Raw genomic sequence first — 22,693 nt, forward strand, 5'->3', positions numbered from 1 at the left:
ATCTGCCCTTCAAAGTCAAGTAAGACGATATATGTTGGTTCAGTCGCATTCGTACCACCCGAACACCGTTAGGAATGCCAGGGAAAATGTTTTTGCAAGTGTCGTTAGAGATGGATTCTATACTTCGACACGACGACGACTACTATTTTTAACCCTCTGCTGCCCAAATTTTTGTTTTGCTTAAAAAAGCTATTGTAGATGGTTTTTGTAATGAGAAAGCCGAAAAATATATTGTTAGCTCACGAAAGCTACGGATTTTTCATTTAACTCTCGAAAATATCCAATATGACCATTTTACGTGTCAAAATTTTATTGCTAATAATTTTTATTTTCGCATCGTTCACAATATAATTTCACTGCTACAGAGAAGTACTACAACCTAGCAACTTCAAATATTATATTATTTTCTCCAAAAAAATTTAACAAGCATAAACATTTGTTAACTAAATTACACTGCCATGCACAAAATAGTTTTATTTCTCGTATTCCTGAAATTTTCAACTTTCAACGTTGAATGTATTCAACATAGTGATTTCAAAATGCAAACAATGTATTTGTATGATGAATGGGAATGTTATGAAAAGGTTTTCATTGTGATGACAACACACAATCCTGTTTTGAATATTCTATAGCGTATTCCCGTAACCCGCCAAAAGGCGGGGTTGGGCACCAGAGGGTTAATTTAATCCGTGCTAGTACGAGGTGGCAAATCATGTAGGCGAATTTCCGTTAGATCAAGGCCAATTTCCACGAAGATCTTGGTTTTGACGTTTTCATATTCGACATCGTGTTACATCTTGTTCTTCGCTATGAATCTTTATGCCCCGGCCAAGGTTTTGAACATTATGAGTTCGACTTGTCTCGTATTATGTAGCTGTATATGTGAAACTTCCGTAAGAACAAGTTCCATTTTCATTCGATTGTGTTCTCCCGGATTGGTCGAAATTTATTTTGTGGCTCGAGGGTATGTTAAATCGAGGTATACCTGGTATGTCACTGGTGGATTTTGACTGTGCAGGTAGGAAAATTCGAAATTCCATTTTTGTAATAAAGTGTTGCTTACTTCACGAGAATAATAATTGTCGAATTATTGGGTCTACATAGGTATACCGTCAGTGCAGTTGCAGTCCAGTGAAAATAATGGAGAAAACGAGTGACTTACACATTAAAGCAGAGTACTTGAAATACTCTTCCCTGAACGAATTTCAATTCGCATATCAATGGAACAAATCGACAATAGATGCATCACACATGTTTATTGAAAGACTAGAGAATTCTATTAAGGCAAAAGAAAGTTCACTTGTAACTTGCAATTTGCACCATAAATTGGATCAACTTAATGCTTAAAAACCATGAAATAACTACCATACTTGGAAACACAACACTGACTATGAAAACAAATGAGAGATGCCCTAAAAGCAGAGTTCTATCGCCTTTATGGTGGTCATTGGTTGTTGACGAACTAATCATAATTAATCCTTCTGCTACATCAGGTGATACAGCTAGAGATGGAAATAACGTATTGATAATCGACCTATTATCATAAACAATTATAATCTAGAGATTTTACAGGACATCTAACAGTTCTGAAAGTTGGTCCTATAAATAACCTCGTGATTACAAATGAAGATTGATTGCATGCGACGTCAAACATTGAAACTATTTACAAAATTATTGAGATTGAACCTGGGTCAACCTGGAAATAATTGGTGTGCCATAATTGAACTATGACAATCTAAGAAATTTATCTTACCCAACGACAAAAAAGCTTGGAGTTCCTTAGACTAAGCGAAAAAAAGTTATCCATTATATCAGGACTGCTGTTATAACGGTATTTAACTAGCAAGGGACTGGAAAGTGAAGTATATTAAGAAGACTGGAAGACTGAAAGAATGGACGATTGGAAGACTGGAAGATTGGAAGATTGGAAGATTGGAAGATTGGAAGATTGTAAGACTGGAAGACTGGAAAATGGAAGATTGGCAGACTGGAAGACTGGCAGACCGGAAGACTGGAAGACTGGAAGGCTGGAGGACTGGAAGACTGCAAGACTGGAAGACTGGAAGACTGGAAGACTGGAAGACTGGAAGACTGGAAGACTGGAAGACTGGAAGACTGGAAGACTGGAAGACTGGAAGACTGGAAGACTGGAAGACTGGAAGACTGGAAGACTGGAAGACTGGAAGACTGGAAGACTGGAAGACTGGAAGACTGGAAGACTGGAAGACTGGAAGACTGGAAGACTGGAAGACTGGAAGACTGGAAGACTGGAAGACTGGAAGACTGGTAGACTGGAAGACTGGAAGACTGGAAGACTGGAAGACTGGAAGACTGGAAGACTGGAAGACTGGAAGACTGGAAGACTGGAAGACTGGAAGACTCGAAGACTCGAAGACTGGAAGACTGGAAGACTGGAAGGCTGGAGGACTGGAAAACTGGAAGACTGGAAGACTGGAAGACTGGAAGACTGGAAGACTGGAAGACTCGAAGACTGGAAGGCTGGAGGACTGGAAAACTGGAAAACTGGAAGACTGGAAGACTGGAAGACTGGAAGACTGGAAGACTGGAAGACTGGAAGACTGGAAGACTGGAAGACTGGAAGACTGGAAGACTGGAAGACTGGAAGACTGGAAGACTGGAAGACTGGAAGACTGGAAGACTGGAAGACTGGAAGACTGGAAGACTGGAAGACTGGAAGACTGGAAGACTGGAAGACTGGAAGACTGGAAGACTGGAAGACTGGAAGACTGGAAGACTGGAGGACTGGAAGACTGGAAGACTGGAAGACTGGAAGACTGGAAGACTGGAAGACTGGAAGACTGGAAGACTGGAAGACTGGAAGACTGGAAGACTGGAAGATTGGAAGACTGGAAGACTGGAAGACTGGAAGACTGGAAGACTGGAAGACTGGAAGACTGGAAGACTGGAAGACTGGAAGACTGGAAGACTGGAAGACTGGAAGACTGGTAGACTGGAAGACTGGAAGACTGGAAGACTGGAAGACTGGAAGACTGGAAGACTGGAAGACTGGAAGACTGGAAGACTGGAAGACTGGAAGACTGGAAGACTGGAAGACTGGAAGACTGGAAGACTGGAAGACTGGAAGACTGGAAGACTGGAAGACTGGAAGACTGGAAGACTGGAAGACTGGAAGACTGGAAGACTGGAAGACTGGAAGACTGGAAGATTGAAAGACTGGAAGACTGGAAGACTGGAAGACTGGAAGACTGGAAGACTGGAAGACTGGAAGACTGGAAGACTGGAAGACTGGAAGACTGGAAGACTGGAAGACTCGAAGACTCGAAGACTGGAAGACTGGAAGACTGGAAGACTGGAAGGCTGGAGGACTGGAAAACTGGAAGACTGGAAGACTGGAAGACTGGAAGACTGGAAGACTCGAAGACTCGAAGACTGGAAGGCTGGAGGACTGGAAAACTGGAAAACTGGAAGACTGGAAGACTGGAAGACTGGAAGACTGGAAGACTCAAAAACTCGAAGACTCGAAGACTGGAAGACTGGAAGACTGGAAGACTGGAAGACTCGAAGACTGGAAGACTGGAAGACTGGAAGACTGGAAGACTGGAAGACTGGAAGACTGGAAGACTGGAAGACTGGAAGACTGGAAGACTGGAAGACTGGAAGACTGGAAGACTGGAAGACTGGAAGACTGGAAGACTGGAAGACTGGAAGACTGGAAGACTGGAAGACTGGAAGACTGGAAGACTGGAAGACTGGAAGACTGGAAGACTGGAAGACTGGAAGACTGGAAGACTGGAAGACTGGAAGACTGGAAGACTGGAAGACTGGAAGACTGGAAGACTGGAAGACTGGAAGACTGGAAGACTGGAAGACTGGAAGACTGGAAGACTGGAAGACTGGAAGACTGGAAGACTGGAAGACTGGAAGACTGGAAGGCTGGAAGGCTGGAAGGCTGGAAGACTGGAAGGCTGGAAGACTGGAAGGCTGGAAGACTGGAAGGCTGGAAGACTGGAAGACTGGAAGACTGGAAGACTGGAAGACTGGAAGACTGGAAGACTGGAAGACTGGAAGACTGGAAGACTGGAAGACTGGAAGACTGGAAGACTGGAAGACTGGAAGACTGGAAGACTGGAAGACTGGAAGACTGGAAGACTGGAAGACTGGAAGACTGGAAGACTGGAAGACTGGAAGACTGGAAGACTGGAAGACTGGAAGACTGGAAGACTGGAAGACTGGAAGACTGGAAGACTGGAAGACTGGAAGACTGGAAGACTGGAAGACTGGAAGACTGGAAGACTGGAAGACTGGAAGACTGGAAGACTGGAAGACTGGAAGACTGGAAGACTGGAAGACTGGAAGACTGGAAGACTGGAAGACTGGAAGACTGGAAGACTGGAAGACTGGAAGACTGGAAGACTGGAAGACTGGAAGACTGGAAGACTGGAAGACTGGAAGACTGGAAGACTGGAAGACTGGAAGACTGGAAGACTGGAAGACTGGAAGACTGGAAGACTGGAAGACTGGAAGACTGGAAGACTGGAAGACTGGAAGACTGGAAGACTGGAAGACTGGAAGACTGGAAGACTGGAAGACTGGAAGACTGGAAGACTGGAAGACTGGAAGACTGGAAGACTGGAAGACTGGAAGACTGGAAGACTGGAAGACTGGAAGACTGGAAGACTGGAAGACTGGAAGACTGGAAGACTGGAAGACTGGAAGACTGGAAGACTGGAAGACTGGAAGACTGGAAAACTGGAAGACTGGAAGACTGGAAGACTGGAAGACTGGAAGACTGGAAAACTGGAAGACTGGAAGACTGGAAGACTGGAAGACTGGAAGACTGGAAGACTGGAAGACTGGAAGACTGGAAGACTGGAAGACTGGAAGACTGGAAGACTGGAAGACTGGAAGACTGGAAGACTGGAAGACTGGAAGACTGGAAGACTGGAAGACTGGAAGACTGGAAGACTGGAAGACTGGAAGACTGGAAGACTGGAAGACTGGAAGACTGGAAGACTGGAAGACTGGAAGACTGGAAGACTGGAAGACTGGAAGACTGGAAGACTGGAAGACTGGAAGACTGGAAGACTGGAAGACTGGAAGACTGGAAGACTGGAAGACTGGAAGACTGGAAGACTGGAAGACTGGAAGACTGGAAGACTGGAAGACTGGAAGACTGGAAGACTGGAAGACTGGAAGACTGGAAGACTGGAAGACTGGAAGACTGGAAGACTGGAAGACTGGAAGACTGGAAGACTGGAAGACTGGAAGACTGGAAGACTGGAAGACTGGAAGACTGGAAGACTGGAAGACTGGAAGACTGGAAGACTGGAAGACTGGAAGACTGGAAGACTGGAAGACTGGAAGACTGGAAGACTGGAAGACTGGAAGACTGGAAGACTGGAAGACTGGAAGACTGGAAGACTGGAAGACTGGAAGACTGGAAGACTGGAAGACTGGAAGACTGGAAGACTGGAAGACTGGAAGACTGGAAGACTGGAAGACTGGAAGACTGGAAGACTGGAAGACTGGAAGACTGGAAGACTGGAAGACTGGAAGACTGGAAGACTGGAAGACTGGAAGACTGGAAGACTGGAAGACTGGAAGACTGGAAGACTGGAAGACTGGAAGACTGGAAGACTGGAAGACTGGAAGACTGGAAGACTGGAAGACTGGAAGACTGGAAGACTGGAAGACTGGAAGACTGGAAGACTGGAAGACTGGAAGACTGGAAGACTGGAAGACTGGAAGACTGGAAGACTGGAAGACTGGAAGACTGGAAGACTGGAAGACTGGAAGACTGGAAGACTGGAAGACTGGAAGACTGGAAGACTGGAAGACTGGAAGACTGGAAGACTGGAAGACTGGAAGACTGGAAGACTGGAAGACTGGAAGACTGGAAGACTGGAAGACTGGAAGACTGGAAGACTGGAAGACTGGAAGACTGGAAGACTGGAAGACTGGAAGACTGGAAGACTGGAAGACTGGAAGACTGGAAGACTGGAAGACTGGAAGACTGGAAGACTGGAAGACTGGAAGACTGGAAGACTGGAAGACTGGAAGACTGGAAGACTGGAAGACTGGAAGACTGGAAGACTGGAAGACTGGAAGACTGGAAGACTGGAAGACTGGAAGACTGGAAGACTGGAAGACTGGAAGACTGGAAGACTGGAAGACTGGAAGACTGGAAAGACTGGAAGACTGGAAGACTGGAAGACTGGAAGACTGGAAGACTGGAAGACTGGAAGACTGGAAGACTGGAAGACTGGAAGACTGGAAGACTGGAAGACTGGAAGACTGGAAGACTGGAAGACTGGAAGACTGGAAGACTGGAAGACTGGAAGACTGGAAGACTGGAAGACTGGAAGACTGGAAGACTGGAAGACTGGAAGACTGGAAGACTGGAAGACTGGAAGACTGGAAGACTGGAAGACTGGAAGACTGGAAGACTGGAAGACTGGAAGACTGGAAGACTGGAAGACTGGAAGACTGGAAGACTGGAAGACTGGAAGACTGGAAGACTGGAAGACTGGAAGACTGGAAGACTGGAAGACTGGAGGACTGGAAAACTGAAAGACTGGAAGACTGGAAGACTGGAAGACTGGAAGACAGGAAGACTGGAAGACTGAAAAACTGCAGTTCAGTATGTATCTCTAAATGGCACTTGGTCCCCGTTGGCTTAACACAGGCCAAATGATAAATTTTATGAAACATTTGACAAACTTTTATGAAATCTAAACTTCGCAAGCTTGTGTAGATTCCAGTCAAAGTATGAATTAAGCACAGAATGGCATGTTTTTTGGAACATTCCATGAAATGGAATGGAAGGACCCTGTGATGCTATTGGTGCACTCTCAAGTGAAGGGCAAAAAGAGCCAGTCTTGCTCGCGACTTTGGAAATACCATAACAACTCTCCGAGAGTTATATAACTGGGTAGTTGAACAAACTGATAAAAATATGACAAAATTAAATTTCTGCTACATATCCACTGAACAGTACAACAAAATGTCGGAAGAGCTCGAAGAACTGTATAATAACGCCAAAACAATATCTGGCACTCAGGAATTCCATAGTCTTGTGCCTATTCCTGATGGAAAAGTAGAGGCAAAAAGGTATTCTAATTCAGAAGATGAACCAAAAATATGTTCCTTGTATAGAAATAATACAAAATAGCATGCATGAAGATAGTTTTAAGACAAATGTTATACATAAAAATAAATAAATAATTATGTCAAATTCAGTAAATAATGTTGTGGTGGTTTTTTCTTTCCCTGATCGTTCCTCAGAACTAAACAAGAAAAAAAGAAGTAATAATGGAATATTTATTTGATAACATAAACTCATTGGTTCGATAAAAATGCACTGAAAAAAATTAGTTTGGGCAAGGGATAGTTTTTTTTCAAATAACTTTTTTTCCTTAAATTTTTGATGGTAGGTAGGGAACATAATTACCTATCTTGGAACAAAATTTCATCCAAATCAAAGATGGTTTTTTTGTAGATAAACTTTCAATCTTTAAAATCGATTTTTTCCAGTGTAAGGGTCGATGAAGATTTTTTGCGATATTTTTATTAAAAAATTTGACTAATTTTGTGAAAATCACTCCACTAACATTTTTTGTAGGATTTGTTATTTTGAGACTATAGCCATTTAAAAGAAATTGGTAAAAAGTTTGACCTTTTTCAATAAACAGGTTAGATCATTCTCGGAAAAAACCTGTTTTAATCCACCTAGAGGTGCAATTGTGCCTTTCTCATTTCTCCAAACTATGATTTAATAGCTGGTTCGTACAATATAACTTTATGGAAATGTCTTTCATTCTTATTACACTTGGTAAGTATATATAAGAGCACCTTTTTGCATTCATCGCGGTATCGGTTTGAATCGGAGTTTTCTATGTGATCGACCTCCACAACCCGTAACTCCGGTGCTGGAAGTCGGATGGAGATGGAATTTAATATCAGTTTCTGGGGACGCAACACCTTTCATTTGAGACTAAGTTGAGCAAATCTAGCCATTTTCGAGAAACCAATATAACCGTTATTCTGACTTTGGATGCTTCCGGATCCGTCGATGGTGGCCAGTGTGGCCAAAGAGACTTTGAATGATTGTTGGGGACCTAGATCTACAAATTCAACAGTTGTGTTTACATTTTGGAAAAAAAATCACCTTTTTACATTCATCGCAGAATTCGTTAGAATCGGGATTTGCTGCGTGATCGTACGTATCACCCTGTAATTCAGGAACCAGAACTCGGATCCACACAAAATTCAACAGCAGCTGATGGACCTTTCATTTAAAATTAAGTTTGTCAAAATTGGTTCAGAAAATTCCGAGAAACCGATTTGGAAAAATCAACAAATTTTGTTTTGTAACCATACTCTTCAACTCGTAATTCGGAACAAGATGTCGGTTGAAAATGAAATTCAATAGCAACCTATGGGAATATTATACCTTTCATTTGAATCTTAGTTTGTAAAAATCGGTTCAGCCATCTCCGAGTAACCGATGTGGACATTTTGTTAACAAATCCGCACATACACACACATACATACACACTTACAAATACACACATACATACATACACACATACATACACACAGATATTTTGCGATCTCGGCGAACTGAGTCGAATGTTATATGAGACTCGGCCCTCCGGGCCTCGGTTAGAAAGTCGGTTTTTGGAGCAATTGCATAACCTTTCTATATAAGAAAGGCAAAAGAATAATATTTAATTAGCTTAATAAGCATGAGTTCAATGTTATCTTCATGTTATTATAATTTGCAAAGGTTGGTGGAATGCGTTTGAACGTGTAGGGAATGGGGGTTTAGTAGAGTGGGTGTGGAGGATGCGTCAGAAATCCTTCATCTTATTTCGGTATACGGGGTGAATGAAGGAAATCTGGGCGTGAGGGTGATCCAAGAAGAGGGGAGTGATGAAGGAGGGAGGTGTAAGGGCAAGGTGGGGAGGGGGGGGGGGAAGGGGCGGCTACGCAATACTCAACTGCATATTTTGCCTTCCATTTGAGACTTGGTTTGAGAAAATCGGTTCGGTCATCACCGAAGAACCGATGTGACTTTAATTGTGGAATATGCCCGGAATTCCGGACTTCCGGAATCGTCGATAGTGGACAATATATTCAAAGAATGTTTGATTGGCAATCAGTGATCTAGATCTACGATTAGAAGTAATTTGGTGACCATTTCAATAGTTTTTAGCCTCTGAGGTATTACGATTGTACCGATTTATATGGGAAATTCCAGTGTATCCTTACTAACACCCCTGTAACTCCGGAAGCAAGAGTCAGAACCGAATGAAATTCAGCAGCAGTCAATGGCATTACTGTATCTTTCATTTGAAATTAAGTTCGTAAAAATCGGTAGAGAATTCGTTGGGGAATGGGTGTGATATTAGCTTAGGAACTTGGCGAGTTCCCCGGGGGCGTCATGACCTGTCATAGGTGGCCAATGTGGTCAAAGCTGCTTTGATTGATCATTAGTGATCCAGACCCGCAAACTAGAGTAATGTTACATCAATTGTAATATGTTTTACATCATTTGAACATTATGGTGGTACCAGTTTATATGGGAATTTGCTGTGTGACCGCACTCTTCAACCCGTAACTCCGGAACCGGAAGTCGGATCAACTAAAAATTCAATAGCAGCTTATGGGAGCGTTATACCTTTCAGATGAAACTAAGTTTGCGAAAATCGGTTCAGCCATCTCTGAGAAAATTGTGTGAGTTTAAATGACACACACACATACATACACACACACAGACATTTGCCGATCTCGACGAACTGAATCGAATGGTGTATGATACTCGGCCCTCCGGGCCTCGGTTAAAAAGTCGATTTTTACGGTGATTGCATAGCCTTTCTTTATATGAGAAAGGCAAAAAGTATGCAAAGTGGCTTTTTGTGACAAAGTCTTCATGTACAGAAAGTGTCATTAAAATCTGAGAGGGTGCTGTAAACTATGAATACGATTTAGCGCGAGTTTAGTTAAATGCGGGACGCTTTTCGGGACGTTTTACCATGCGGGATACCCTAATAAAACTAACGACCTGTTCAGGGTAGCATCAAAACAATATGTGGAATCGTTGCACTATATGCGTTAAAATTCGTGTATAATATTTTTTTATTAGGGTAGCTCCTTGAAATCCGGGACTGTCTCTCCTAATCCGGCACATCTGGTCACTTTACACTAATATCATGATATGATCTAAATAACCCAACGTATAGTTTTATGTGGGAGCTACCGGACGATTGTGATGATGTTTTTGCTAAATTTAGATGATGAGCATGGGGGTATTAAAGGCTTCTCATTCGTTTGGGTTTCCCATGATTTTTTGCACTAAAATTACAGCAAATTAAGAGGAAATAGCTAAACAAAAGTTTGTTCACATCTATACAAATCTATTGGTCCTTTTGAAATGCTTAATTTGATGCATCTTACTATGCATTACATGATCAAACCATACGTAATATTCTATTTAAAATCGGCTTGGTTTAGATCAATGCTGAGATTTTTAATTCGTGGATCGCTTGGTATAGGAGAACTCGATTGAGTTCTATACATCTCTAGTATAAGAAAGGTATAAATTATCAAACAATCGATTCGTTGTGTTGTGTTTTCATCCTTGTTTTTTCGTAGATATCGAAAAAAACACAAAAACTCGTAAATGTAAAACAAAACAATACATCCTCTTTCGATAAACTCCTACACCTTCGCCAGAAGCCGGTACAATGGCATCTTTTTATCGAGTTCATAAATGTTTATGATACGACGAATGATGCAGAAAATGAAGAAAACACCTGAACAATCATGTATGGTTATCTCTAACTCAATGGCAGCATTTCAGGTAGGTTCTGTTGCGAAATGTCCGCTTATCAATTTGGTTGGTTTGATAACGCTCTTCCGTCTATTCCTTGAAGTTTGAACCATCTCATGTCTCTGAATTTTAGTTTTATTTTCCGCATTGCTTTTAAGTTCCATTCATCGCACAAAGGGCCAATTCGCAGGATGTGATACCGCTAAGGCTCTACGGGCGGATGAAACCTTCTTCGTTCAATCGCCTGGATATGGAAACTACTATAAACCCAATACCAACTGCCGCTGGCGTTTGTCGGCACCCGTTGGATACTATCTATACTTGAACTGTTACGACGTAGTTTTGCCTGCTGTAAGTATGAAAATCTCGACTATCATAAGCTAAACAAGGATAAATACGATTCACTTCCAGAGTTCCAACTGTGCCGCGGATCGAATTAAAGTATCACTCAAAGGAAACGTACTTCTAACCGGAGCATCCAGATACTGCGGTCAGACCACCTTCCTTCTACAGTCCGTTGCAAATCAGTTGACTTTAGCGTTGAGAGCACCGGTTTACTCTACCGGTGGTCGATTTCGGTGTCAGGTTATGGCAAGGCAACCACCATGTGACTGCGGACGACGACGAATGACAAAAATCGTGAATGGCGTTCCAACAAAGGCCAATGAGTTTCCAATGATGGCTGGCCTGGTTAGCACATCCGCAAAGAATGTCTTCTGTGGCGCCACTATAAGTATTAGCAGCTAAATGTATAATTGTTTTCAGAGGTTTTAATACTTTTCATACGAATAGTTTCGAATCGTCACGCCGTTACCGCTGCACACTGTCTCGTGGGTAAAAAAATTTCAGACACTACTCTACTTGTTGGAGATCACGATCTATCCACAGGAACGGACAGCCCGTTTGCCGCGCTCATGGTCATCACCACGTTCACAATCCATTCCGGTTACCGGAAACAATCTTTCGTGAATGATATCGCCCTGGTGCGCACCCGAGAAGAGATTCAGTTCAACAACGGAGTCGGTCCGGCATGTTTACCGTGGAATTGGCCTACCGCTACCTTCAACAATATGGTAGTGGAAGCAACCGGTTGGGGAACGCTGGATTTCGGTGGTCCCGTTTCGACTGTACTACGGAAGGTCAGCCTGAATGTTATCAGTTATGAAACGTGTCGTCAGCGGATGCCTAGCTCGGGGATCAAAACCAGTCAAATTTGTACGTTTGCAAAAGATCGCGATGCCTGTCAGTATGATTCCGGAGGGCCGATTCTATACACGCACCCGAGCAATGGGATCGTGTATCACATTGGAGTGATCAGTTATGGAATTGCGTGTGCTAGTAGCACTCCTGGTGTAAACACCAGAATTACATCATATTTGGCGTGGATTAAATCGAACACCCCGGGAATAAGGTATTGCGAGAAGTGAGAAGCTTTGTAATTCGTTTAACATTTGAGGCTACACACTTAGTGATTATTCAGAACAACGATTCAGAACAACGTAGCATATAAAGAGATGAGAATAAATATCCAATCGCTGCCAAAATGAAGTTTCCTATTCGAATTAAACGGTTCGAATTTACATTAACACTATTGATTGTTTCCGAAATTGAGTCTGGTTCGAAGCCTCGCTGCTGTCAGATTATGCATTTTGATGGCAATAGCGGTCCATTTATAAATTACGTAACGCTTTTATGAGGGAGGAGATGTGGTGAAAAGACACTTTTTTCCAACATTTCATGATCAGAAGAGCCAAAACGGCGCTTAAGCAAAGGAAACCGATATCTCCATGATATCGATAGACGTTAAAAACGCGCTAAATAACGTGACCTGGGAGCCATTGCTGAATCACAGCAGTTTTTGCCAAAATCTGTCTACAAGACAAACAGAGGGCAGAAATCGGTTACCACGTCACCAATGCTTACTATGTTTTATTTTTATATGATGATTCGTCAACAGTGCTATCTGTGAAAATAGATCACTTTGATTCCTTCTACAGTCCGTTGCAAATCAGTTGACTTTAGCGTTGAGAGCACCGGTTTACTCTACCGGTGGTCGATTTCGGTGTCAGGTTATGGCAAGGCAACCACCATGTGACTGCGGACGACGACGAATGACAAAAATCGTGAATGGCGTTCCAACAAAGGCCAATGAGTTTCCAATGATGGCTGGCCTGGTTAGCACATCCGCAAAGAATGTCTTCTGTGGCGCCACTATAAGTATTAGCAGCTAAATGTATAATTGTTTTCAGAGGTTTTAATACTTTTCATACGAATAGTTTCGAATCGTCACGCCGTTACCGCTGCACACTGTCTCGTGGGTAAAAAAATTTCAGACACTACTCTACTTGTTGGAGATCACGATCTATCCACAGGAACGGACAGCCCGTTTGCCGCGCTCATGGTCATCACCACGTTCACAATCCATTCCGGTTACCGGAAACAATCTTTCGTGAATGATATCGCCCTGGTGCGCACCCGAGAAGAGATTCAGTTCAACAACGGAGTCGGTCCGGCATGTTTACCGTGGAATTGGCCTACCGCTACCTTCAACAATATGGTAGTGGAAGCAACCGGTTGGGGAACGCTGGATTTCGGTGGTCCCGTTTCGACTGTACTACGGAAGGTCAGCCTGAATGTTATCAGTTATGAAACGTGTCGTCAGCGGATGCCTAGCTCGGGGATCAAAACCAGTCAAATTTGTACGTTTGCAAAAGATCGCGATGCCTGTCAGTATGATTCCGGAGGGCCGATTCTATACACGCACCCGAGCAATGGGATCGTGTATCACATTGGAGTGATCAGTTATGGAATTGCGTGTGCTAGTAGCACTCCTGGTGTAAACACCAGAATTACATCATATTTGGCGTGGATTAAATCGAACACCCCGGGAATAAGGTATTGCGAGAAGTGAGAAGCTTTGTAATTCGTTTAACATTTGAGGCTACACACTTAGTGATTATTCAGAACAACGATTCAGAACAACGTAGCATATAAAGAGATGAGAATAAATATCCAATCGCTGCCAAAATGAAGTTTCCTATTCGAATTAAACGGTTCGAATTTACATTAACACTATTGATTGTTTCCGAAATTGAGTCTGGTTCGAAGCCTCGCTGCTGTCAGATTATGCATTTTGATGGCAATAGCGGTCCATTTATAAATTACGTAACGCTTTTATGAGGGAGGAGATGTGGTGAAAAGACACTTTTTTCCAACATTTCATGATCAGAAGAGCCAAAACGGCGCTTAAGCAAAGGAAACCGATATCTCCATGATATCGATAGACGTTAAAAACGCGCTAAATAACGTGACCTGGGAGCCATTGCTGAATCACAGCAGTTTTTGCCAAAATCTGTCTACAAGACAAACAGAGGGCAGAAATCGGTTACCACGTCACCAATGCTTACTATGTTTTATTTTTATATGATGATTCGTCAACAGTGCTATCTGTGAAAATAGATCACTTTGATTTATATTGTTTTCGATTTTATTTTTTTGCAAAATAAGCAGCAGTTTTCATTTCATTATTTTCAAAATTGCTCATTTTCGTCGTATGTAATCTTAAATTTTCGTTGGGTTGTATTGTTCATGAAATGTCGCGTTTCATCTGTATAAAGAAACAAGGAATAATAAAATCGTTCACGTGCAGTTTGATTTAATTGAGTACAGAAGACTGTCCGGAGTTGAAGTTTTTACAAACTGAGAATTCCGAATTAACTCAATAAACGATAACTCTGCAATAAGTTCTCGGCAACTGGCTGCCCAGAGCAACCAACACATCGTCGCTGTTGTGCTATCTTATGACAAGCGCCATTTAGCAAATTTCGAGAAAAACGGTTTATAAAGTTTGAGATTGAATATTTTGAAACTTATAAATGGTATAAACAATCCAAAGAAGACAATAGATGCTTCTATCTATTCTGTATTAATCTATCAAATATTACGAAGATCGGTTGACTATTCTGCGAGTTTTTACTATGAATGTAAACAAAAGTCACGCTCACACGTGTCATAGACGTGTATTGATGACAAAATTTGTATGACGTGCCATAATCGTGCATGAAGAATTTCCCATAGAAAAAAATCATCAATTTTTAATTTTTATTCATATCTTTGGTTTATTTTGACCTATAAACAATCGGTTAGATGCATTTTAAAGGAAATGAATCAGGGAATCTTTAAAAAATTGTAACTTTTGGTTACAGTGTTGCCAAATATGCTGTATTTTCAATTTAAAACTTAAACTGTGTTTTTCTTGCAACTCGTGTATTTTTCTTTCGAAAAATTTTATGCCATTGAGTTCCTCACATATTTTTACATATAAAAATATCTAAAACTTCAATATAACTTGAACGAATCTCAAGATACAGTGATTTGAAGCAAAAAACTCATAATTTCTTAGCATGTTTCTCGCTATATCTTAGTAACCAAGAAGAATTTCAAAATTCTGAAAACGCCACTTTGTAGAGATTTTTCAGACAAGTAATGTGGCATATCTAACTCTGTTTGCCCAAAATGGCGTTTGTCATAAGATAGCACAACAGCGACGACATGATAATAGAAAGAATGAACCCAAACGGTGACAATTCACCTTTTATTGGGCACACTGAGAAAATATGTCTTTAAGCAGGGATCGATCCTGCGATCTCCTAGTTTCTAGTTGGGTGCGTTAACCACTCCGCCATCGAGGAACTGTGAATATGTCATCAAAGATTCCCAACAGTATCGTGATCCCCGCCACAGTTCCAATACCAATGGACCTATTCTACCTCGAATGCCTCTTTTAACCCTCCGGCACTCGCTTCCCGAATGAGCAGTCGCTGGTGCTGAAAGAAGATTTCGCTAGAGATTCTGAAGGTGTAGCACTAAATACAACGGCGCGAGGGTTAAACGAATCGTCACCGCCCCTTCTAAAGCACAATGGATCGCGTTCAGACTTGAGATATTATTTTCGCAGTTTTGCTTCCTATTAGTAAGCTTTGACACCGCCAGACTTTGGATGGTGGATAAAACTATAGGAATTCATGTTGAAGCCTGCCCTCAAAGCCCATCGGCAGATGCTAGCGGCAGAACCAGCCGTTGATAGAATTTACATATATTCCTTGTTTTGAAGTGTCTGTCTATTTTCCATCGGAAACGTTCCTAAAAACATTGAAAAAAAGGAAAAAAATAAACTCACCTCAAAACAAGGAATACGTACATGATAATACTTCTGATAATAGCATAGATTGTAAGACTTGTCAAGATGAATCTGGATTTGTGTATATCTTCGGTCTCCATATTGATAAATTTCGTAACGCAAAAATTTTCCAAAATTGACTCCTCCCTCCCCCCATGTAACAACTTGTCACAAATTTATCCATCCCACTCCTCTAATGTGTAACAAATTTTCTGAATTTTTTTTCTTCGGTGAAAACATGTTGAGTAACGATCTACCTTACTCCTCCTCCCCTCGTGTCACAACATGCCCCCCCCCCCAAAAAAACCGTTACGTAATTTATGAATGGTCCCTAATAACGATTGTTACACTAACATTCTCTTCCTTTCCCGATTACCCAGATTTAAATTGGAAGATCATGAAAATGATAAAGTATCACGGAGATATTTTTTCAGGTTGTCATCCGAACCTTCCCCACAGGATGACTGTTCCTTTCGCATTGCACCATACCAGGGTCGTAGAGAGAAAATCTGGGCTCGGAGGTCCACCATATGGGCCCCCAGCGTAGTTAGTTTGCTAGCTGATAGTAGTTCACTGTCGCTGTGAAATTTTGTTGTGAACTCACTGGAAAGTACTCTCAACTAGCGTTGCCAACATTTTTTCCAAAAAAACTGAAACGCTTCTTGAAAAAAACTGGAAAAACCAGAATGCTCGGAAAAACCCTACTTTACTCTTGTAATGTTTAAGTCAACGATTCAATGAACGTAATTTTAAGTAAACACGTGTGTTCCATACCAATTACTGAAAATTTGAGTCAGTTTTTTTGATATTGTTGTCTAAATTAAAAAAATATTAAAACATCCGAATTTTATTGTAATTGTAATAGTTACAGTCGAATTTTACTGTTTTGAAGGTTTCAATCTACACATCCACAAAATCCTAAATTTAAGACCATTTGCTAAACTTGAGGATGCGCTTAAACCTTACGATACCACTATAGCAACTGGCTGAGAATTTAAGAAATGTTCATCAAAATATTTGACACAGTGTACTGCCACTTTTTTGTTTGAGTAAAATTCGTTTGAAATCGAATCAAAATATACATTCCCGAACCGTTTTATTAACAAGTGGTAAAAAAAGAGTTCAGGTCACGGTGGATTAGAAACTTATTCTGGGGCACTCGGCATCATCCCATCGCTTGCTTGAAAATTCTATGAATCAAGTTACAATTTGCGAGAAAAAAACTAAATAAATGAATATTTAAAAAAGAAAAACTGGATAAAACTGGCACAAATTTCAAAAAAAAATGGAAGAATTTTCCGATTGTCTGTTTGAGTGGAGGTTGTAAAATAAACTGGAAGAATCAAGTTTAAACTGGAAGGTTGGCATCGCTGCTCTCAACACGTAAAGTTTTGGGAATCTAATGAAAATCCGTAACTTTCGTGAAGTGGTAGTTTTTTTCAGTTTTCTAATAACAAAAGCAATCTACAATAGCATCTTTTAGCAAAATAAAATTTGAGAGAGCAGAGAGTTAAAACACGAAAAGAATAAAAAAATCTTGGTTGAAGTGAAAAACGTTGAGAGATCGATCAAAAACATGGCAATATCAAAAATATGAAGTCTTATCAAAGCTTAGAACAATAGAAAATCGGAAACATTAAAACAATGAAATTGTTGGCAAAAGTCGAATGTAGCTGACGAAATTCAGTGCTATTATTATCTCATTTTTTTATGTTTTGCGACTTAGTCCGGTCTGACTTAACAACGACCAATTAGTAAAATAATTATTATGATTTAAAATCTCACGTTCCTGCAGGTGCAAATTATTGCTATTTGTGTTTTTGAGCTTGGAATTTAATTTTTCTTTGATTTTGTTTCTTTTTAGTTCTGCATAACCTCTTTCGCCAGCCAAATTCGAGAGCTTTTTAAAACATTTTAATAAATACCTTTGAGATTCACCTTGTATTTGAGAAGTCAAAAATTTTAACAATGTGAAAAAACGACTTTTATGAAACTAAGCAAAGATTTCTGCACCCTCGCTTATCTTTTAAACCCGGTTCACAGGTACGTTTAAACCTGGCTTAAGCGTTAAGCGAGGGTGAAGAAATCGTCCGTAATAGGCATAAGAAAGGTAGATAGCACGACCTGCCTCCTCGATCCAGATTTCATGAGTCAGTGAGATGAACGTTCTGGCCGTGCACTTGTAGAGATTAAGAAATGTTAATACTCGCACCCAGTATGTGAAACAGGTAGAAATGCATTCAAAAGCCTTTGAGCGTAAAAATGACTGGAATTGCCTGCAAAAAAGATTACCACTGAGAGAAAGGCATTTGAATTGATTATTATACACAACATATTTAGATTTTAATTTTAGTTTTATTTTATAGTACTTTCGGCGAAAAAATGTATCCTACACTTTTTTCGGCGTTACAGAAAATATTAGTCTATTCGGTCAATTTCCACGCAACAATGCAACATTGGAACAATATTTACCCAAATTTTCATTGCAAAATGTTGGAAATTGGGCGAGTGACAGTGAATCTTCAGGAGGCACCTCGAAAAAATGCGGTGTGCACTGCAATTGAAAATCTCCGAGACCAATCACTTTGGAATTTCACGTAGTTCTTCTTTGCATCATTGTCCACTATTTTTTTGAAACGCAAATCTGGTTTTTGACTTCAAATTGGAGAAGTTTGAAAATCGAGAAAAAATAAGATGACGTGATTACCTGAGGAATATTGTGAAGAAGAACTGTAAAAGTTATCGCAAAACAAGTTTTCGAAAAGGAACTGTAAAAGTTATCGCAAAACAAGTTTTCGAAAAGGCGCCTTCGGAGATTTACTGTCACTCGCTCAATTTTCAGTATTTTGCCATGAAATTTTGAGAAAATATTGTTCAAATGTGGCATTATTCTATGGAAATTGAATTAATATACTAACACTCTCTGAATCGCCATAACCCTCCCGCCCAAATAGCGACAAGAACACTAAACGAGTTGTTATGTATGCAAATACTGGTTTTGAAAAAAGATTGAATTCCTTCTAATATTATAACTGTCAATCAAGTGAAGACGCCTTTTGATGGTGATCTCACGTGATTTCGTTTTGGACGTTTTTTTCTATGGGTAAAGGAGTGTTTTTCTTTTGTCAATACACAGACTGATAGACTCGAATGATTTGCAGTGACCCAGCCTAAACTCGACTCTTACTAGTACAAGACAAAAGGCTTGTTGTTGAATTCCCAGTAACTTCAACTTTTCCGATCCAAATATTTTCACTATCTCAAAAGTCGGCTTTAGTCCTAGGACACTGAACTTTTTATTACTTCTTCTACTTATTAATCTTCAGCCAATCCAATGTTGTTAGAGTTAAGAAAACAAAAATAGGGTAAATGATCTTGAGTGGGACAATTTTTTCTACAGTATCGTCGACACATATCTCGATCTCGGCATAAAACTAGAAAAGTATTTTAGTAAAACGTATCAGATGACAGGTAAAATTAACAATTTTGATAGCTTGTGGGTTAAAATTTAATTTAAAATGTGATTAGAACCAGAATAACAATTTTACTGACTGAAGAATATTGATAATGAGGGAATGTGCTTTTCTTGAATGGAACTAAAGATAACATTCCCATTTAACATCATTTACCCTAATCTAAAAAAGGAAATAAGCCAAAAATAAGTACAGAAGGTTCGTCCCAAAAACGACAGATAAACAATATGCTTAAAAATAAATAACGAAGATAAAAGCAATGAAAAGAAGAAGAGTATGTTTGTGTCGCCTCTTGCGACGCGGTTGCAGAAAAACAGGAGATCCATTCTTGCGTCAGTTTCCGGATACCACACGGCATCAAGGCTGGGTTTGACCGGTGAATCAATCTGCGAGTAGATATCAGTCCCTGGTATTTTGAGTTGTTACATTGCTGTCGTACTTGTACATTTATTTTAGTATTTTTATATTCATTCGTTGATTCAAGGAATCTTTAATATTCAAATAGCTGTGGAATTGTATGCTGTTCCAAAAACTATATATCGTTCCCTTTTATCGCTACCAGTTAGGAATTGGGCGTCAATTCAAATGGTCACTACGAGCAACATGATCTCGAATTTTTGGTTAACTCTCACTCTGCTTCGTAAAATAACGTTTCGTCATCGTGCAACCTTGAAATCAACATGTGTTTTTGCTATCAAACATCGGAGGTAAACAAGTGCCAAACACCGCTGAGGCCGAGTAGAGCATTACATCTATTTCTTTTTTCTCATTTTCCATTTTCTCTCTATCGGTCGATCTTTTGCGGTATAAGTTTTTCACCGACATCAGCTGAGAAGGAGAAAGAACGCGTCCGCTGTGTTTATGGTAAGCAGCAGTAGGTTGAATTCGCGCCAGCAGCGCCGACGCGAAAAGCGGCCGGCTGCGCACAGTCCACATGCGAACAAGTTTCTGCAACCGGCGCAGTGGGTAGGCCGCTCGCTTTTGATGGATGTATTTTCAGTGTGTTCGCGGAAGATCACGATCATTTTCCTTGCAACCGATGCCGGTTGCGTAAAAAAATACACAGAGATCGCGATTGCTGGCAAACCCACACCATAGGAAGGGGCTCGCTCACTGACCGTCGCAAGTGAAAATTGATTCTCGCACTTTTCCGCTTTTCTAGGATTCGACCGAAGAAATTTCCTCTCGGATGTCAGTTTCGATAGGTTTTTCGTGGCAACCGGATCGAGGATCATTTTTGGATGCAAAAATTGAATAATTACTGTTGATTATACTGCAACTGTGGTTATTTATTATTTGTTGGGAATAAATAATCAGTGCATCGAATATAAAAATTCGCAAAGATGACGGAGGCCAGGAAGTGCTCCGCCGGATGGAAGTTGGATGTTCGCGAAAAAGGTGATTTTCCACGGATCCTATCAAGTGGCAAACGATTTGATTCTATAGAAGTACAACGACGTGAAGTCTGTTGATGATCAAAAGCCAAATGAAAAACCTATTTTTATAAATGTGTTTTTTGCGTAGTTCTATTTTTATATTAAAATCGTAGTTAAGTGTATCAATGTATTTTTGATGACGTGTGCTCTACTTAAGTTGTTTAACGAGAAAGCTTTGGTCTATGAGAGAGAGAGAGTGTGAACCAAGCTAGAGGATCGATTTTTTTTGGTTGTCTTTATTATTTACAAACAAAAAGTTGATGTAGTAGTGTTGTTTGTAAATATACGTTTAGCGAAGGAGGTTTTAAATAACTTCTACAATTAGAACAGTTGCATGGATTGGGCGTGTTAAAGACAAATAATCCTTTTGGGGAATGCGTGTCAAGTGCAGTCCCGGATATTCTGCATAACCACATGACCTTGCCAAAGCACTGAAGCAGAACAGGAAGGGGGTGTGAAACTGAAACGATGGTAGTTGTTTATGAGTATGCCGACAGCATTCGTCTCTCCCCTTCCTCTACCAAGTTTTGTTTATTGCGAATATGTAATGTTACATAAACAAGCTACACCGACCCCTTGAAGCTGCCACATTGCGCGGCGCTAAAAAAACGAATTTTAGAAAAACAGTTACTTATGGAGCGACTTGTCGTGCGTCACGTTGCAGTTCATGGACTAGTTCTTTCATCGGAACGATGACTGACAACCCAGTATCAATGGTTCCAAAGCTAATTCGGGCAGAATGAATCATCCAAATTCTAAAAATACAATATACGATATGCTAATTTAGTTAAAAGCACTATTTGCGCGAGAAGGGTGTTAAATATATGTCACAGTTTTGCGTTAGTCTCAACAGTAACTCGCATCTAAAACGGAAACATATCTTGTTTTCCAGAGCAAACAGCTGATCTTGGACAAGGTTATGCTAGAAGAGACATGGTTTGGTTAGCAAGTCAATAATACCATAACATACTATATTTCACCCTAGGCAAAAAATTGGGTACATGAAGATAGACGAACAGTCTGCATATTATGAGAAATCAAATGGGAATTTCTTGCTAGCAAGTAATGTACTGTTGCTATCGGAATGCTACCAACATTGTTATGTATCTTCTTAACCCAGTGCGGTAAAACTTCAATTTCAAACGAAAATATTCGTTTCAAGTGAAACTGCGAGTCTTTCACTGTAAGCATACCACCACTATATCAGTTGAGTTCTGCTGCCGTCGTCGTTTGAGTCACTCAGAGTTCACTGTCAATTGAATAACAGGTTCAGGACATTTGACATTTTACCTGTTTAGTTTCTATTGAAAACCAACCTCACATTAGCACGGTCTTAGCTAATGGAAGTGAACCATTCCAATGAATCACTCACAAATCAATATGAATGAACACTCACTGACATGAAAATAACTCCGACCAAGATAATAAATACATACATACAATACATACAGGGTAAGACGAAGCAACTCAAGACGGATACAGGAAAGAACATTTTTCTCTGTATGAGTGAGGTTGGCATTTTTTTCGATGAAGCTGATAAATCAGGAGGATAGTAAAAAAAGAATAAACAAATGACGTAGTGGGCTTTTCTGTTAATATAAGTTTTGTTGTGGTTTGGTAATAATTATTATTTATTGGTCGTTTCGAGATAAAAAGTGTCCCTAAGTAATCGAATCGGAAGATCCGAGGTGAAACCGCCTTTTCTCTCTCTTTTCATCGTGCGCCAAAGAATCGGGATGCTCGTCCGGATATTTATGTTTACTACTAGGGGCCCGGCGGCCATGCTTAA

General features: G+C 40.5%; 3 protein-coding genes across 3 annotated transcripts in view; all 3 read left to right on the forward strand.

The window, feature by feature from the left end:
- Positions 1–10,863: 10,863 nt before the first annotated feature.
- LOC131691247 (venom serine protease-like) lies at positions 10,864–12,351 on the forward strand. Its single transcript, XM_058977488.1, has 4 exons — positions 10,864–10,882; positions 10,950–11,167; positions 11,228–11,549; positions 11,609–12,351. The coding sequence occupies exons 1-4, from the start codon at positions 10,864–10,866 to the stop codon at positions 12,241–12,243; spliced, it is 1,194 nt and encodes a 397-aa protein (XP_058833471.1). The 3' UTR covers positions 12,244–12,351.
- Positions 12,352–12,807: 456 nt separating this feature from the next.
- Positions 12,808–13,834, forward strand: LOC131692398 (venom serine protease-like; the record flags this gene model as incomplete). The annotated part of the gene is made up of 2 exons (XM_058979416.1): positions 12,808–13,033; positions 13,093–13,834. Coding segments are annotated over 2 exons (861 nt in total), but the record flags the coding sequence as incomplete, so codon positions are not given.
- A 6,821-nt stretch (positions 13,835–20,655) lies between these two features.
- LOC131691285 (uncharacterized) overlaps positions 20,656–22,693 on the forward strand; it is a 41,126-nt gene continuing 39,088 nt past the window's right edge. Inside the window, exon 1 of the mRNA XM_058977569.1 lies at positions 20,656–20,866. Coding sequence (XP_058833552.1) covers positions 20,812–20,866 — 55 coding nt within the window. The 5' untranslated portion in view covers positions 20,656–20,811. The remainder of the gene's footprint in view (positions 20,867–22,693) is intronic.

The sequence above is a fragment of the Topomyia yanbarensis genome, chromosome 3 (assembly GCF_030247195.1).
Source record: "Topomyia yanbarensis strain Yona2022 chromosome 3, ASM3024719v1, whole genome shotgun sequence".
Classification (NCBI taxonomy): Eukaryota; Metazoa; Arthropoda; class Insecta; order Diptera; family Culicidae; genus Topomyia; species Topomyia yanbarensis.